The sequence below is a fragment of the Bicyclus anynana genome, chromosome 21 (assembly GCF_947172395.1).
Source record: "Bicyclus anynana chromosome 21, ilBicAnyn1.1, whole genome shotgun sequence".
In the NCBI taxonomy this organism is placed as follows: domain Eukaryota; kingdom Metazoa; phylum Arthropoda; class Insecta; order Lepidoptera; family Nymphalidae; genus Bicyclus; species Bicyclus anynana.
Window position 1 is genome coordinate 7,786,265 of NC_069103.1, and position 18,462 is coordinate 7,804,726.

An 18,462-nucleotide genomic window follows, 5' to 3' on the forward strand; every position below is an offset into this window, starting at 1 on the left:
ACACGTCTTATTTGATTTCTTAAAATGCACACAACCGAAAAGTTGGAGGTGCATGCGCCCCGGACCGGATTCGAACCCACACCCCCCAGAATCGGAGGCATAGGTCATATCCTGGGCTATACTTCTAATATATAAGTATACGTATATGCCTAAGCCACCCCGATACTGGAACAACCATGCAACCACGCATATATTTTCGAGTTGTGGGTATGGAACCCACGACCTTGGATGCAGAAGGCAACCCACTGCGCCACTTGGCTCTCATCTAAACATGAGACATTTGCTTGTTCCGGTAACTATAACCATACCCAACTATAAAAAAAGAAATACCTATAGATAAAGGCGCAGGACAGAATAGCGTAGCCTTCATTTTTCACTACTTAATGAAACAATTAATACTCGTAGAACTAACTTTATGTTTTCTACCTTCGTATTATATCTCTCCGTAAAACGCTTAAAATTTGAAACGTCTTACTTTTTCAACTACTAGTAATTACTAATCACAGATTGCCTATCACCGCAAAATTCTGAATTTACTTTTTTAATTTATTGGCAAATTAGCGCTTGAGCGTGATGACAGCTGTCTGTCAAGTATATCTCGGTGTACGACTAAAAACGAGCCACTACATCGTTTTTCTTCATATTTTCCTCTTTGCGATCATCTAACATGATTGTTTCAAAGAAATTACATTAATTAACGGTTTCTCCTTAAAAAACCTTTACTATTTGCTACTATCACTACCTAAAATGATTATTTAATTATGTCATTAAGTTAAAAAAACAATGTTAGATGATCGCAAAAATGAAAAACGTAAACTGAGATACATAATTGACAGGGTGACAGTGGCTCATGGTTTGAATCATACACAGAATTACATAATTGACAGGGTGACAATAGCTCATCATTTGAATCGTACACTGAGCAACATAATTGACAGGGTGACAGTGGCTCATGGTTTGAATCATACACAGAATTACATAACAATATAAATAATAATAATAATAATAATAATTTTCTTTATTAAGGATAAAAATCCACATACAAAAGTATAATAATTTAAATATACGTCATAAATTAAATTAAACTAAAATATTAAAATGACACGGTATGATGTCTTATAATTAATGAAAAATAAAAATAATTCGTAACAAAATAAAGATTTACGAAAAATAATATTTGAATTTCTAATTGCGCTCTAATCTACAGACAAATAAATCTGAAAATGCTGGTTGTAAAATCTATAATTTCATAAACAAAGATCTATTATCCACATATACTCACAGGATATTAAAGTACACAATCTCATCATCATCATCATCATATCAGCCGATGGACGTCCACTGCAGGACATAGGCCTTTTGTAGGGACTTCCAAACATCACGATACTGAGCCATCTGCATCCAGCGAACCCCTGCGATTTGCTTGATGTCGTCAGTCCACCTGGTGGGGGGTCGACCAACATAGTCTACTAGTGGTAAATGAAAAAATAGCTCTACAAAATACGAGTTGTATTTAGTTTAATATTCCTACATTGTATTTTTATGACTCCCTAATTGTAGACTGCAGTCATCCATGATATGTGGTCAATACATTGCTAGACCACATATCATAGTGTTTACTGATTAACCTTCAAATGCTCATTTACATTAATATTGCATTGCATTCCTAAAGGTAAAAGTGTACGTGTGATTAATTGCCGTATTCTTTAATTTTTGATGTCTTAATAACCGTTCACCACGCGATATTGTATTGTGTATGTTTTAGAAATCCGCTAGAAAATTGTTAACGAAACCTTAATATAAATTTCCCATAAAATTAAATTATATTTGTAAATTGTTTGTATAAATTGTATTTTCTTTTACTTTTTAGATTCCCGTACTTCATTTAATAGGGCATTGTCGACCAATAGTGCCTAATCAGGAGTATAGCTTTTATTCTAACCATTATCTCTTTCCATTAAGCGACGTTTCAAATTTTGACTTTGACTATGATCAATTAATTACTGGACAGACATCTCTGAGAATGGCCTTTTTAAGAAAAAAAATATAGAAAATATATATGTTTATTAATATACTAGCCGACGTCTCGTGGTTTCACCCGCGTAGTTCCCGCTCCCTTGAAAATACGAGGATAAAATATAGCCTTTGTAAAATAATTTTCAAAATCGGTTTAGTAGATCCAGAGATTATCTTTTACAATACCACTGTACCTCGTTATAATATTAGTATAGATTATGCCTGACATCATAATTTATTTTTCCTTCAACTTTAAGGCACTAGATTTAAATCTCCTAAAAAGCACATAGCGGAAAAGTTCGAGGTAGGTACTTGCCCCGGACCGGATTCGAACCGACGCCCTTCAAATCAAAGACAGAAGTCATATCCACTGGGCTATCGCGGTTTTATACAGCAAATAGATATTAGCTAATTAAAACTTAAAAAAAGGAAAAGAAAAACTGCGTTATTTTAATTTACAAGCAAAAACAATATCCAAGTATAATTAATAATTAGGTTACTGATAAAATATGCTGTTTATATAATTACTTAATTTATTTTTATTACAATTTATTATGCATAACACGAAGTTAGTGGAAGAGATAGACGATTTACTCTGTGAAATCCCTTTAACGAAATTGGGTATCTCAGAGAGGTAAAACTTTTTAAAAAAAATTTAGAGGGACAAACATAAGACTGCAAATAAAATAAAAAACCTGAGATAAATGACTTATTTTCACTGCGTTTACAAAAAACCTACGCAAAATATTAAAAAGGAAGTTCTATGTGTACGGAACCATAATTAGAAATTGGACTCGCACAATATTATGTTATTAAACCACTTTCCGTGTTAATGTAAGTAAAAATGACAGTCGCATAAACACTCTTCACACGACCACAGTGAGGGTGCCAACTGCTAATCAGTGGCGTGCACTTCATAGATACAAAAAAGCACTGCTTACCCTGAACTAATTACGAACCTATACTGGAGAAAGAATTTTCTCTACTTTGTAATGCGCTAGTGCCTCTAATTAAAAACCTTATTCATGACACTTTTTTTTTACTTGAAAATCATGAAGGATAATAATCAAAGTGTGTGGTGGCGCGAATACAGGAGAAGGTTGTACAAACCTAATCCGAGGAACATGAGCATCGAGACAGTTTTAAGGATAAACTTTAGGAAAACTTTCAGCGAATACAAAGAACACTGCTCTCTTACTGGTCTCCAACGGATTTGGAAGCAAAACCAAGGTTTTAAACAAAGGTATATTTTAATTCTAACTAATTTCATAAAAGCGACTGAAGAATTAAATTTCAGTGAAGGAAAAACATCGTGCAGAAACCTGCATACCAGGGAAATTTCTTAATTGCGTGTGTGAAGTCTGCCAATCAGTATTCAGTAGTTTATGACTTATAAAACAATTGATGCACGGCTTGGGTGTTAGGTTTATTTTCGTTTCGGAATTTCTTGAGTCGGTCGCCGCGCTCAAACGCTCGATAAAAGCTAAGAAATAGGACAAAAATACAAATATTTCCTGTTTATCATATTAACATGACTCATAGTTTTAGTGAAGGAAGACACACGTAACCTGGTCTCTCCCCTACGAAGTCGGGTATCTCTGGAAGAGATTTCCCACCGTTAAAATTAAACTTTTTATTCCAGGATTATCAGAACACTACTGTTTTTATCGATGCTTGGAATTATTGGATACTTTTTCCAAAACCTGTGGTTCGAGAACCTCGCACGACCTTTGATAGTCACCATGGAGTCGTCGACGTATCCCATATCAAACATTGAGTTTCCTGCCGTCACACTATGCAACTTTAACAGAATTAACAAATCAGCTATGGAGAAGCTTATAAAGTTAATATAACATTAATATCATAATAAATATTTTAATGGCTAAAGGAGATGGTCCAAAATTGTATGAAGACCAGGTCCAGTCATTGTACCCTTGCGGAAAGAAGAGATAATATTTTTTTTAACTATTTTTGATTATACAAATCTACGAATTTACTTTATTTCTTTCGAAATAATATTCATTATCTCCCAAGAAATGCAACACCACGCAACACTAATACGAGTAATAATGGCGGATTGATGACTTTTTTAATGCAGTAATGGATTTGACGTTTGCTGTCAATTGTCATGTCATAGTTGCTTTAAGAGTGCCATCTTGATAAAACTCAAAAACTTGGGTTTTAATTTTATTTATTTCTTTTTATTTAGTTAAACTTATTCACTTTAATAAATTTTAATAAGATCCTTGTATTTTTTTAATTTTAATGATATGGGGTACAAAAGTGGACCTGAAATGGACCATCTCCTTTGTGTGTAAGTGTATGTTTGTTCCTCCTTTACGCTGCGGCTACTGAAGCGATTTGGCTGAAATTTGATGGACTGTGAATGCATAGCTTTAAGCAATGTGTTAAAAAACATTTACTTAGTCGAGGTTACTACACCATTGACGAGTTCCTTAATGATAAAGATGCTTGGAGGCCATTAGATCAGCTTCCACCTTCACACAGGAAGTAAAACTATAAGAAATTATAATGTTGTATGATTTTTTTTTAAAGAGCAACTTTTGACTTTCTTGCCGGTTTCTTCTCAACAGAACCTGCCTTCCAAACCGGTGATAGATTCTTTACAAATAGTCAACTGACGTATCAAAGTGCTTTTAAACTGAGCCTACTTGAAAAAAACGAATTTTGAATTTGAATTTGGAATAGAGATAGATTTTACTCTGGATTAATACATGGGCTACTTTTCATCCCGAAAAAATTCATGGTTCCCGCGGTATGTGTGAGAAACTGAATTCCACGCGGGCGAAGTCGCGGGCGTCCGCTAGTTCATATTGATTTCTTAAAAAATAAAATTATATATCACACGGTGAAGGAAAACATCGTGAGGAAACTTGCATACCTGGCTTGGCATCGGTAGCACATACGATGTTATTTTTCGCTTTTTAATTTATTTTTTGATTTTGAAGTAGATTCAATTTACTAACTACAATTTATAACTTGTAATCAAATGTTTTTCTTGTAGATCAGAGAAAGTAGCTGAAAATAACGAAAGTTTCGCAGAAGAAATCGAGTTTTGGACGCAGTTGGGCAGACTGATCGATTATTCTTACAATAAATCAATGGAAACACTACCGTTGTTCAGTTCATTTGATGAATATTTTGTAGATCATGATGTTATTAACGTAATGGAACAGGTAGGTACTTTTATTTAAAAAAATGTAACTAAAATAAATAAATTAGTAAAAAAACTCCGACAGCACTAAGAAAGAGCAACATGAGATTGATATTAGAAAACAAATAACGAATTTTAAATATTTACACACTATTTTAACGCAGGCTCTAAAAACGTAGGCTTTAAAATTGACATCAATGTCAGAAATGAAATTTTTACAACCGCAATTTTAGCTTAATAAGTAATACATAGCGCCTTAAGTTGAAAAGCAAGCGGAAAACCCAATATAATTAATTATCTTTCGGTTTACATAATTTTGTCAGTGACCCGTCGTATGGGCTTTATTAGAAGAGATGAGAAGATCCGTAGACAAACCAAAGTCACTGATGTAGCTCGGCGAGTCGCAAAGCTAAAGTGGCAAAGGGCAGGGCATAGTTCGAAGAGCCGATGGACGTTGGAGTCCCAAGGTGCTGGAATGGCGACCTCGCACCGGAAAGCACAGTGTTGGTCGCCCCCCACTAAGTGGACCGAGGATATCAAGCGGGTTGCAGGGAGCCGCTGGATGCTGGCGGCTCGAGACCGTTTCGCTTGGAGGTTCATGCAACAGGCATAGGGCAGTGGACATCTATCAACTGATAAGATATACAAAATTTGTAATTGGGTCTCTTTTATTAGGTTAAATGTAAAAATTGTTATATTTAAATTAATCTATTCATATCATCTCACTTAAAAATAAATGCTTAAATAAAAAATCCATTATAATAAAAGCTATGCTAAAAATAAGCGTATTAAAGCTCAATTTCATGGTAAAACGTCAAGACAGAGACTAATAACCGGGGTTTGATGAAGCAATAACCTTAGGGCTCGTATGCATTGTGAATGCAAAATTTTAAACAATGGGTCATTGGCAAGATTACGATGGTCGGACGATAGATACGCGGTGAAAAATCGACATTAGACATTGCTGATTCCGTTATGATACTGCTTCCAAAGATTGCTCACGGGCATTAGAGACAATAGTGTAGTAATTACGATTAATGTATTGTATTACTGAGGGATAATTAAGATAAAATAATTAAATATCATGGTTGCTTATATTTCATCATATAAACAACAAATTTTTACTAGATATCGATATTTAAATACTACGAATAAAAAATGTAAAGGAGCCTAATTGTAGAGCGTGCAAAGAGCAGAAAAAAAGTATTGAGTTAAAATTTTAGTATCTAGAACCGAGAACAGAGTTATTGTAAAAAAAAAACTCTTTTTTCAAGATTGCGGAAAATGCACATAAGAAATCTTGGTTGAGAATTTTAAGTTAAGCTTTTCTAGGCTCCCTCGAGTTATATCCAATATTCAGCTTTCCTGGTTCATTTTCATTTCCAAATTTTTAAAGCAACTGGATTATCTGTAAAGTTACAGCGCTGTGACATCGTTCGTTTCAATGGCAACTTCGTCGTTATTGACATTTTAATGTTCATAATCATAAAGTTCAAATTCGAATAACACGTGTTGTTGGCGAAAAGTTGGTCGAAAAGTATAAAATAGTAGAATACGGATCAGGGTCACATGATCCTGACGCTTCAACATTTTTTAACCATCCCAAAAAAGTGCACAACGCCTCTAAAGAAGTTTCCACTTCAAAAAGAAACAAGTTATAGTTTGGATTACATAGATACGAACACGAGCCGAGAGTCAGTTAATCGATTGTCAAAGAATTCCTTAACCATTGGTCAAAAGTCCTAGACTTGGTCGGAGATTTTCTCTCTTTCTTACTTTTCTTTTTTTTTTCTTTATTTTGAGAAATGTTTGCCATATCTTTTGTAATATGACCAATATTCCCATTCCCCTCCAACTAGTCGGGAAAGACTGTGCTAGGAGTGGATACGACAATAGACCAACGGGGCGAGGCTCGAACCACCACCCCTCGGTGATAAGTGCGAACGCTCTTACCGTTGAGGCTGTTTCTCTGGTTTTTTTTATGTTTGTCTAAGTGCCGTAGGCTCTTTATGGGACCTCAACGGCGTCAACGGGGGGTTTGGGCGAGCGCAGAAGCATCGCCTGATGGGGCCCGAAGGCAGAAGCAGAGTAGATTGGCGGCTCTCTAAGGGCGTCTCCTCTGAGACTCGGACCTCGGCTTAGAGGGCCGTTCGGGAAGGGTGTTTTTGGCCCGAGTGTATCAGTCCGGGCGCCCCCGAGATCGTGAGTGAGCCCACGTCTGGGTGACGTCAGATATCGGGGACCTCGTCTTCGCCGGCGAAGATGCTGTGTAGTTTGTGTTTGTATTGCCTGGGGAGCATTATCGTTCGTTATGTCGTCGTCAGGATCGTAAAGGGTTGAATCCATGGATTGCTAAGATATTCATCTCTTGAAGGGGGCACTAGATAGATGAAGTTATATATTTCAGCTAGCGCCACAATGCAATGAATTGCTGGTGCGATGCGCTTGGGCAGGGGAAATAGTCGAGTGCAGTGACATATTCACCGTCCAGCGCACCGTGCATGGCCACTGCTGCGCTTTCAACCTGGTCGTTGGTAACTTTTCAGGAGGGTATGTAACTATTCTATTAATTTATTATCTACAGCTGCATAGGACCGAAAGAAGTTTTCGCCAGCTAGATCTATCCCGTGCTGCAGACTTTAGTGGGATTTTTAACTTCCCGCTAGTAACTTAGATATTAGCAGAGATGATTTACCTCGATTTTCGAAAATAGAGTTTCATCAATTCTCGACTTTTTGAAGCCCTGAAAAGCTATCCTGACTATTTTTAAGAAATATAGCCAATAAAATTGAAGAAATTCCAATGAAGGGAAAAATTGTTGAGTCAACAGAAGATCCTCTATGAGCGATGTTAGATGAGAGGGGGTGATATCTGTCTGTCTGTAAATCTTTGTGTGTTTTTGGTACGTGTGTACCAAATATACGTGTGTGCCTTATGGTGAAATAATTTTAAATATCGGTTTATTGTTTTAGCCGTAAAAGCGTAAACAAACAGATGCGCTAGTTTCCCATTTTTTTTTATACTTATATTATGGCCCACCTGATGGATGGTGATTATCACAAAGCGTTACCTTTAGCGTTCTGTGATGATTATAATAGAAGTATGATTTACAGAATAGGCAGAAGTATTGACATGATAAAAAGACAATACCAACCCGGCCAGTTACAAGGACTCAATGTCGTACTGGACTCCAAAATTGAAGACTACGCTTATTCTACGTTCAACATGTTTGGATTTGAAGTAAGTTTCGCACATTATTAATTAATTATTACCATTGCCCAGTCTTTCGTCCATTGCAGTCTCAGACCAAATACATATAGACTTGTATTGCACCCAAATTCATCAACAAAATTGTCTGGCATTTTTTAAAAGGGGGTGAGTTAAAACTCATACATAGAAAATATTTAATACTAATAAATTTAAAAATTTGATTTGCAATACACACACGTGTAATTTTTACACAGATCTCAAAGCCATCTCATAGACTCGTTTCACAGAATATTCGGTAACTTGATCGATGTTTTACTGTTCCGGTAGAAGAGTCGATTCTTTTTAGATATCGTTTTTATTACATCATTATCATCATCATATCAGCCGATGGACGTCCACTGCAGGACATAGGCCTTTTGTAGGGACCTCCAAACATCACGATACTGAGCCACCTGCATCCAGCGATTCCCTGCGACTCGCTTGATGTCGTCAGTCTACCTGGTGAGGGGTCGGCCAACACTGCGCTTACTAGTGCGGGGTCGCCATTCCAGCACTTTGGGACCCTAACGTCCATCGGCTCTTCGGACTAATTTTTATTACAAAGATATAATTAAGTTAGAAATACTTACAAAACGTGACTTCATCTTTTAGTAAACTAGAAGTTGTCGATCGTTTCTTATGTCATTCAACTTCACACACTTTTGGAATCACTTTACACGACGAAACTTTAAACAATGAAACATCGACTCTGTAGAAACAGTTTTTATAAAAGCGTAAGATCGTTGATCTTAAGTATACTTTGACAGAGGGGTAAGGCGAGGGGTCCTTATATAATTCGTCTGAGACTGTAGGTCACATACGTTTATTATATAATTCGTCTGAGACTGCAGTGCACATACGTTCATCATTTGTTTATAGTTGAAAAATAAGAATTATATTATTATTATATATTATACTACAGACAGAGGAACATTGTAATTTAAGTAGGTATCTTTAAGTAGTTTGTAAGCTCTGTTAGTATTAGTTTGTAATTTCTTCTTTTTTTAATTTGTATTTTTTAGCTGAATAAAGGATTTTATTATTATTATTAAGAATAAATTAGGTGTTAGTAACACAAGAAACAAAAGAAAGAAACTAGTATTTACGTAATGTAAGCTCATTAAGTCATTTTACAAAGAGTAAATATATTACTCCACAGGTAATATACGTCATTTTACCTGTGGAGTTATGGAGTAGTTATGACATGGGAGTAAAAATAAATAATAAATTGCCTCTGCAGCGATTAAAAAATACCTGTTCTCGTTATATTAATGGTTCTATTGAGTAAATGAAATGTTTTAATTATTTTATTTCTATTATGAAATGAGTTTATTCAGATTTTTATTGTCCTAGTCGTATATAATATATTCCCCGCATAAGTTGCATTGATAGGTACTAATGATCTCACACGCCACCTATTGTTTAAAGTTTGTACTACATCATTCAGAAAAAAAGCTTTACGTACGGGAAGCTTAGACCATAATGGTCTAAGACGGGAAGACAACAAACGGCAAACTTATCAAAGTTTCAACACAATCACACAAAAATCTATATATGTAAAAATTAATTCTTTGACAAATTCTTTTGACAAAAATAAATTCAAAAGGGTAGTGTTAGGGTAGGAGTAGGGTAGGGGTAGTTGAAAGTTTACATCGAGATTCACGCGGACGAAGTCGCGGGCGTCCGCTAGTGTGAAATAAAAGTCAGTCCCTCCAATATAATGAGAAAAGAGTCTTAGCCCAAACAGCAATTATTGTGTAATATATTATAGTAGATTGTTATACAAGGGGCTAAAAAGACCCATTATATACGAGGTATTTTTAGGGCCCGAGACGAAGGCGAGGGCCGCCTAAATAGAATCCGACTTTATAATGGGTTTAGCCCCACGCGTTACACTCTGCTTTTCACTACGATTGCGAGAAAATAAAATAGTTTAGTACAATATTCAATGATTTATATTAATTGAAAATTAAATGTACAAAGTTTACAATTTTGGATATTAAGTGAGATGCTTTTACCCGGCAACATAATTTCCGACTCCTGTGAAGATGAATAATGACTATTTGAGGTAAACGTGGGAGATAATAGTTTAAAAAACTCCTTTCGTAAGTGAATCCATTCGTTGTTGTTTTCTCCACTTTACCTAGGTAGGTATTTAAGTAAATGCGTCTCGACTTTGATGGTAACAAATTGAAAATTTCATCCATCTCCAAATTAGGATCACCATTATCACTAGATGAAGACAACAATAACAATTAACGTTGAACAATATGTATGTTACGGTCACAAATTTACAATAAATTTCATTAAAAAAATCAAGTAAGTATTCACGACAACATTGTTTTTAAAATTCTCGCTTTTTAATTTTATTTTTCTTTCACACGAGAAAAAGGCAAAGGTATTACACCGTACAGGATGTCCCATGTCTTCAAATCTCGCTCTATTCGCAACTCAAACAAAAATTAAATAAATATATCTATCATCCAACCCGAACTGTTTCCGTTATTAAATGCGATAATAAATAACTTTTGTTGTATCCAGGTGTTTATATATGACGCGACACTACGCTGATCCAACTGGTCGCAATATGATCCAGCGTCTCATCCAACCCGAACTGTTTCCGTTATTAAATGCTATTATAAATGACTTTTGTTTTATCCAGGTGCTTATTTATGACGCAACACACTACGCTGATCCAACTGGTGGCAACATCATCCAGCGCATCATCCAGCCCGACCAGTTTGCGTTATTCGAGATTAACACTGTGAAGCAAGTCGCTACTAAGGAAGTTCGCAAATATCCACCAAAAACGGTTTCTACATTTATCTAATTTTTTAAAAATTGTAATTATAAAATTAGTAGCTTTTTATCCCTCATTTATTTGTTAGTTTGTTTTTTTTTCATATTTTGACAGTATTACGTAATGAAGTACAAAATATAATACAAAACACTATTAATCTATACTAATATTATAAAGAGTTTGTTTGTTTTTTTGATTGAACGTGAACTATTCTCAGGAACTACTGGCCTGATTTGAAACATTATTTCTGTGTTAGATAGCCCATTTATCGAGGAAGGCTATAGGCTATATATTATCCCTGCATTCCTACGGGAACGGGAACCGGGAACGGCATCAGCTAGTAATTTATAAAATGAATGAGTATCTCATTATTATAAGGTTTATTTGACAATTTGTTACAATCACAGATTAATCAATAATAGGCAGATGGAGCGTACGGTACATGACGGTGTCGTAGCCGCTCTAAATACAAAATTCAAAAATTACTTAATACATTCTCGAATCAGTACGGGACGAAGCATTGCATCAGTAACTTTTAATATTATTCAAGAATAAAAAATAAAGTTTAAAAACTATAACCCGACTTTGTAAAAAGGGGTCTAAAAATAACGAAACAAGAAAATATTTCAGATTGAAATAGAGAAATGCATAGTAACAAAAATGGTCACGGTAGAGCCGCCAAGACCTTTCGTTCGATACCAAATATAAAGTGCTTATCTCGATTGAATTTTTTTCGAGGTTAGAATATGAGGTTTAAATTCCGTCATATAATTTTTTTATAAAATGTATATAGCCTATGTCTCAAGTTGAATTATTACGAATCTTTTGACACCTCATTTATTAAAATCGGTTCAGTAGTTTAGGCACTACGATGGAACAAACATACATATGTAGACTGCCAAAATCATTACCCTTCCTTTTGGCTTCGCCATAGTCGGGTAAAAATGGCGTCTTATGTTTATAAATATTTTAAAAACTGTTCACAAAAACTAAGGAAATAAGATGGAGTATTTTTATATTGATAATTATTGATTATTATATTAATTTACGTAATTGTTGTTAGTATTAAATTTTGAAATACAAATTATGGAAAAAGTTTGTTTATGCGAACGTTTTTTTTATGGATTTAACAGCTTCACCACGCTGCTTGTAAATACTCACTCTGTATCGTCTTTACTCTGTGTTTGCAATATAGATATGCAAAATCCTATAAAATATGTATTCCTATACCTATACCTATTGCAAACACAAAGTCCGTCTTCACCGGCCATTCAGTTATCATTATGTGCAGTATAGGAAATTAAATCTCAAGCCGTGAAAGACGAACATCATGAGGAAACCTGCATAACTGCGATTTTGGTTTTTCTCAATAACAATTTTTCACACAAACGCCTCTAAAATATCAATGTAGGTACTAAAGGTAGAATTTTTTAAATGAATAAGTAAATAAATTAATAAGAAGTTCCCTGTCTATGTACTACTTAATATGAAACAATTCGAGAATAATGAATCATTATCCTTGAAAGAAAACTATGCCTCTAATTGCGAAGTCGGCCTTCTTAGTTCTACGCACTACATATTTTATTTCTTAGTAGTTTTTGCGTAAATTACCTACCTTGTTACGAGTGAGTTTAAAAAAAGTTAATACGTTGCCATAAGAAGGTCTACTTTTAAAAATGGTTCATTACATAAATAATTTTGAATGCAATTTACCTATTTATTTATTGCGTACTTGGTCCCTTGGTACTCTCTATTGGTCCACCACGCTGCTACAATGTGGGTTGGCGAGTTGAATATTTATCTTTGTAGCAATAACCATCAAAAAATTAACGACTAGCGGACGCCCGCGACTTCTTCCGCGCGGAAAAGTTTGAATTTTAAAAATTTTTGAATCCCATTATTTTTCGTATTTTTTAAGATTTATGAACAAATTTTTAAAACTATAACTCTATCCTATACCTTCTTCGTCTTAAACCGTGCCAAGTTTCATTTGAATTCATTCAGTAGTTTCAGCGTGATGCCCGAATAACAAAAAAATACAGACAGCCAGACAAAAAAATCGAAAGAAAATATTTTTAGCTTCAGTATCGATTATAAAATGCCCCCCAACAAAAATTAACACATAGCAAGGTGCAAGACTGTAATCTGTCTCCATGTCAAATCTCCTCGAAATCTGTCAAAAACTTTTTACAAGAAAGAAAGAGAGAAACAAACACACATCTACTTACACACAACCTTTCGCCTTCAATGATTGTCTTTTTTATTTTAGAGAAAATGTTTCTTCCACGACGAGATGAAAGAGGAATTCAAAGACTTTTACTCGTATAGCGCTTGCATTGTGATGTGTAGAATCAAAACCCTCAAGTCACTTTGCAAATGCGTTCCTTATTACTTCCCCATTGCTACTCAGGACGCTCCTGTATGCTCTATAGATCATTTGAAATGCTTGAACAGATATAAAGGTAAGCATTTTATAATATACTAGCGGACGTCCGCGACTTCATCCGCGTGGAATTCAGTTTTTTACAAATCCTTCGGGAACCATGGATATTTCCAGGATGAAAGTATATGTTATTTCAGAGTAAAATCTATCTCCATTCCAAATTTCAGCCAAATCGCTTCAGTAGCCAGAAGCCGGAAGGAGGAACAAACATACTTAATCACTTACACACATACAAACTTTCGCCTTTATAATATTAATTAGTGTGATGTGACTAGCGGACGCTCGTGGCTTCGTTCGCGAGAACTTTCTTAGAAAGATGCTCGTAGATATGTCAATTTTCTTAATTTTGTACGTGTGTGAAGTCTGTCAATCCGCAATGGGCCAGCGTGGTGGACTAACCCTCTCATTCTGAGATGAGACGCTCAACAGTCAACAGTGAGTCGAATATTGGTTGTTAATGATGAAGAATCTAATATATAAAATTCTCGTGTCACATACTCCTCCGAAACGGCCTGACCGATTTTGATGAAATTTTTTGTGCTTATCCGGTATCTATGAGAATAGGCCAACATCTATATTTTATATGACACTCGCAAATAACGTAGCTTTCTATAGGTAAAACAATTTTCCAAGGTAGGATAGGGAAATGGTAGGGTAGGGGTAGGATAGGGGTAGGATAGGGGTGAGATAGGGGTACGGGTGGGATAGGGGTAGGGTAGGGGTAGGGTAGAGTTGGGTTGGGTAGGGTAGGGGTAGGGGTAGTGTAGAGTTGAGGTAGGGTAGGGCTAGGGTAGGGGTAGGGGTAAGGTAGGGGTAGGGGTAAGGTAGGGGTAGGATAGGGTAGGGATTAGGGTAGGATAGGGGTAGTTGAAAGTTTACATCGAGTTTCGCGGACGAAGTCGCGGGCGTCCGCTAGTATGATATAAATATAAACATGGCAGCTTCACAAATTAATAATTCATTATGTATTCTGTGGGGGTATTCGAGTATCTAAAAAAATGTCTCCAATCGGTTTTTTAGATACTCGTATACACCCACAGTATAAAGAATGAATTATTAATTAATTAATAAAACCCATGGGAGCAGACACTACGCGGGTGAAATCGCGCTGTGTCAGCTACATAGTCTACACTGTCTATACTAATATTATAAAGCTGAAGAGTTTGTTTGTTTGGTTGAACGCGCTAATCTCAGGAATTACTGGTCCGATTTGAAAAATTCTTTCAGTGTTAGATAGCCCATTTATCGAGGAAGGCTATAGGCTATATTATCCCCGTACCCGTATTCATACGGGAACAGGAACCACACGGTTGAACCCGAGCAGCGTCATTTAGTCTATACTTATAATAAATTTGTAGAGAAGTCAATTCTGTACATGAAATATATTTCCAAAATAACTATCAGGGGGTGATTAGTGATCGATACTGATGCCAAAAATGCAATCAGTAAAATTTTTGTCTGTCTGTCTGTCTGTATGTTCTTTATAGAAACAAAAACTACTGGACGGATTTTAACAAAACTTGGTACAATTATTCAGCATACTCCTGGGCAGGTTATAGTATACTTTTCATTACGCTACGATCAATAGGAGCAGAGCAGTGAAGAGAAAATGAAATGTTGAGAAAACGGGAGAAGTTACTCAATTTTTTAAGCTTCCGCCGCGTGTACAGCCTTAATGATTAAAGCTACATAGAAATCATGTATCACGGAAATGTTCTCCTTAAAATTATCTATAAAAACACAACAGCATATATAAGTCTATCTTTTATGGTTGACTCACAATGACAAGTGTAACTCCCGATAGCTTAGCAGTTCGGAGCTTTCTAATTATATTTGTTTACTCTTATGTTTATAACACTCATCACTCATCCCTAATAAGAAAGTTAACATTAGTACCTATTCAATAATAAAAGAATTATAAAAATCGGTAAAGAAACACCAAAGTTATACATGAAATACGCTAAGACGAAGTCGCGGGCGTCCGCTAGTCTTTAATAAAAACCTCGTCGCTGTACTTTGTGGACTTTTGCACATTCTTTGTATTAACATTTCGTCCCTTATTTTCCAGATAAACTATTTTACCTATTTCCGGAAGGCGCCGAGAATACCCAGGGGCTTGAAGCGGAACTTCAAGACGCATTATATTGTCCGCAGTGTCTGCCGGACTGCGAACTGACGCGACATTATTCTAGGCACTCGAAGATTCCGCTCTCCTACTTTGTTAATCAAAATAAAGAGTATACAAGTTTCTTCTTGTAAGTTTCTAAGCTACGTATACATATATGTTATCATTATCATCTTTATTAATGGACTAGCTGACGCCGCGCGGTTTCACCCGCGTGGTTCCCGTCCCCCTAGGAATACGGGGATAATAATTATATAGCCTTCCTCGATAAATGGGCTATCTAACACTGAAATAATTTTTCAAACCGGACCAATAGTTCCTGAGATTAGCGCGTTCAACCAAACAAACAAACATACAAACTAACTCAGTTTCCTCACGATGTTTCCTGATGATCCTTCACCGTTTGAAGCACGTGATATATAATTTCAACGCACATAACTAAAAAGTTACGTACATTAATTGAGTGTAAATAACCTCCATACTACTTACAATATATTTACTTTTGTAATATGAATTAGCTTTTTCATTTACAGTGACGGCTTGAACATGTCCGGTAAATGTTTGCTCAGCATTTATCAGCCCACTACGGACGGAGTCTTGAACCGCCTTGACGTCGTGCTCTATTGGTTCGAGGTTGTGAGTAAGTATTCAATTATTGATATCATATTGATATACATAATACTATCTTTATTATATAATACAAGGTCTAATTTATCTCTAAGTAAGTATACCAAATTCCATCCGAATCGGTTCGTCATGAAAAGGTAGACATACAGGCAAACTAACGTTTCGCATTTAATATTATTATTATTATAACGGGGTGTAAGGGGGAGGCTAGTACCAGTCAGTCTCCCCAACTGCCAACCTCACCTGCTCGTGGTGCACCCTGCAGATGGACCGACGAGGCTCTGGCGACCGACGAATGGCGGTATAACCATTCCCATAGGCTAGATTATGAAATGCCTCAGGCCGGTGTCGGGCAGCAGCGACATCGGCGCGAGTAATCTAGCACTGCGCTGACCAACCCGCATGCCCAGCGTGGTCAAAATTGGGCAAAACTTTGTATGGACCGAACAAATACAACGATGTTTGGAAGTCTCTACAAAAGGCCTATGTCCTGCAGTGGACGTTCATCGGCTGATATGATGATGATGATGATGATTATTATAACCTAAACCTACACTAAAAGCTTAAAGACTTAGTACTTTAAGACAAAAGTTTTAGAACTTGGGCTTTTGAGGTCTTATAAGAAACCGAATAATCACACTCAACGGGCGCTGTAATGAGCTATGCTCGAAGTTTCTCTTTGTGACCGAATCAGAAATGAGGAAATCCGAAGAATAAGACGAAAGTTTTCTATCAATATAGTGATCATTTACGGATCAGTGATAATTTACGGATCCGAGACTTGATCGCTTACTATTGTTTACAATTTGACAATTGGTTTATACAATTGTAAGCCGGGGGTTTGTGATAGGGCCTCTGACCGTGGCTGGGCATTTAACCCAAGCACAAAAAACGCACGGCCTCTAGCTGTGACTTCGCCTGCCCGGGCCTTGGCTTGACCTTGGCCTTCGGTCAAGGATTTGTAGTCTGACCTCCAGCCGTGACTTCGGCCGGGCATTTTACCTAAGTACATAATAGGTCTCAAGCCGCGCCTTGCCTCCAGAAGTAATTCACCCGCCTGGGCTATGGCTGGGGATTTTACTGATGTATAGGTATTGTACCAACTACATATTCACGTACAACAATTCGTCCGTGTCCATGATACAGCCACACCCATTTTTTGTTATTTTAATCATGTTCATTTTTGAGTTGTAAAAAGTGTACTATTTAATATACATAAAACGTGCAATGCAAAAGTATAAATAGTTGAAAGTGTTCATTGATTTTCACGCGGACGTACCTAATCTCGGGCTTCTGCTAGCAATTATAATTGTTTCTTGTAAGTTGTAGCAAAATGTATTTTATATGTAATACCTTTGCCTTTAGACGGGAAAGAATAAAGCTAAACAAAAAGATTTTTTATATGTATGACTTTTTTATTTTCAGGCAATGTTGGTGGGTTTTGCGGTATCCTCATAGGATTTTCTATGATTAGCGTTCTGGAGTTCGTGTATTTTTTTGTATTTCGATTTTTCTGGAATTTGTATACTTTATACTATTGAAAACCTATTACTATGTACTTACTATTATTTTTATAACCAATTATTGTAACTAATAGCTGCTAAATTCGATCCATTATATTGTTTTATTAAATAAACACAATTCTGAATTCTGTCAGTATCACTCACTCTCGGACTTCCCGCGCTTCGTTTCACAACATAGACTACCTACATACATACTTTTGTTATGTGTAACCACAGACTATGAATATTATTCACAGCAAGTCAGTGGAACTATTTCATAAAAAAATCTACTTAAGATTTTAAATTCAATAATTATTGATGTTAATTGAAATACCTTTTTAATAAAAAAAAATCCTTTAATATTATTTATAACGGAAACCAAGCCAAGTAAGTATTTTAAAAGTATTATTTATATATATTTTTATGAGACTCAGACCCACAGACTAATTCGTTAAGGACATGTATCGCATGACGATACCCCTCTGTACGATCAACGATCTAACCCATTTTAAAAAACTGTTTCTA

The 18,462-nt window shown here is 35.9% G+C and overlaps 1 protein-coding gene across 1 annotated transcript; it reads left to right on the top strand.

Moving 5' to 3' along the window:
- Positions 1–3,068: 3,068 nt before the first annotated feature.
- Positions 3,069–18,083, top strand: LOC112058348 (sodium channel protein Nach). Its single transcript, XM_052888187.1, has 10 exons — positions 3,069–3,259; positions 3,659–3,850; positions 3,908–3,917; positions 7,599–7,741; positions 8,305–8,431; positions 11,103–11,252; positions 13,510–13,702; positions 15,752–15,938; positions 16,342–16,448; positions 17,861–18,083. The coding sequence occupies exons 1-10, from the start codon at positions 3,069–3,071 to the stop codon at positions 17,974–17,976; spliced, it is 1,416 nt and encodes a 471-aa protein (XP_052744147.1). The 3' UTR covers positions 17,977–18,083.
- Positions 18,084–18,462: the final 379 nt, after the last annotated feature.

What these genes read in the sequence shown, in the direction of transcription:
- LOC112058348 (XM_052888187.1), top strand. Translation starts at nt 3,069, where the DNA reads ATGAAGGATAATAATCAAAGTGTGTGGTGGCGCGAATACAGGAGAAGG. An exon ending in ATGCTTGAACAGATATAAAG is followed by an intron (nt 13,703 to 15,751) that starts GTAAGCATTTTA and finishes CTTATTTTCCAG; the next exon opens with ATAAACTATTTTACCTATTT. An exon ending in CTATTGGTTCGAGGTTGTGA is followed by an intron (nt 16,449 to 17,860) that starts GTAAGTATTCAA and finishes TTTTATTTTCAG; the next exon opens with GCAATGTTGGTGGGTTTTGC.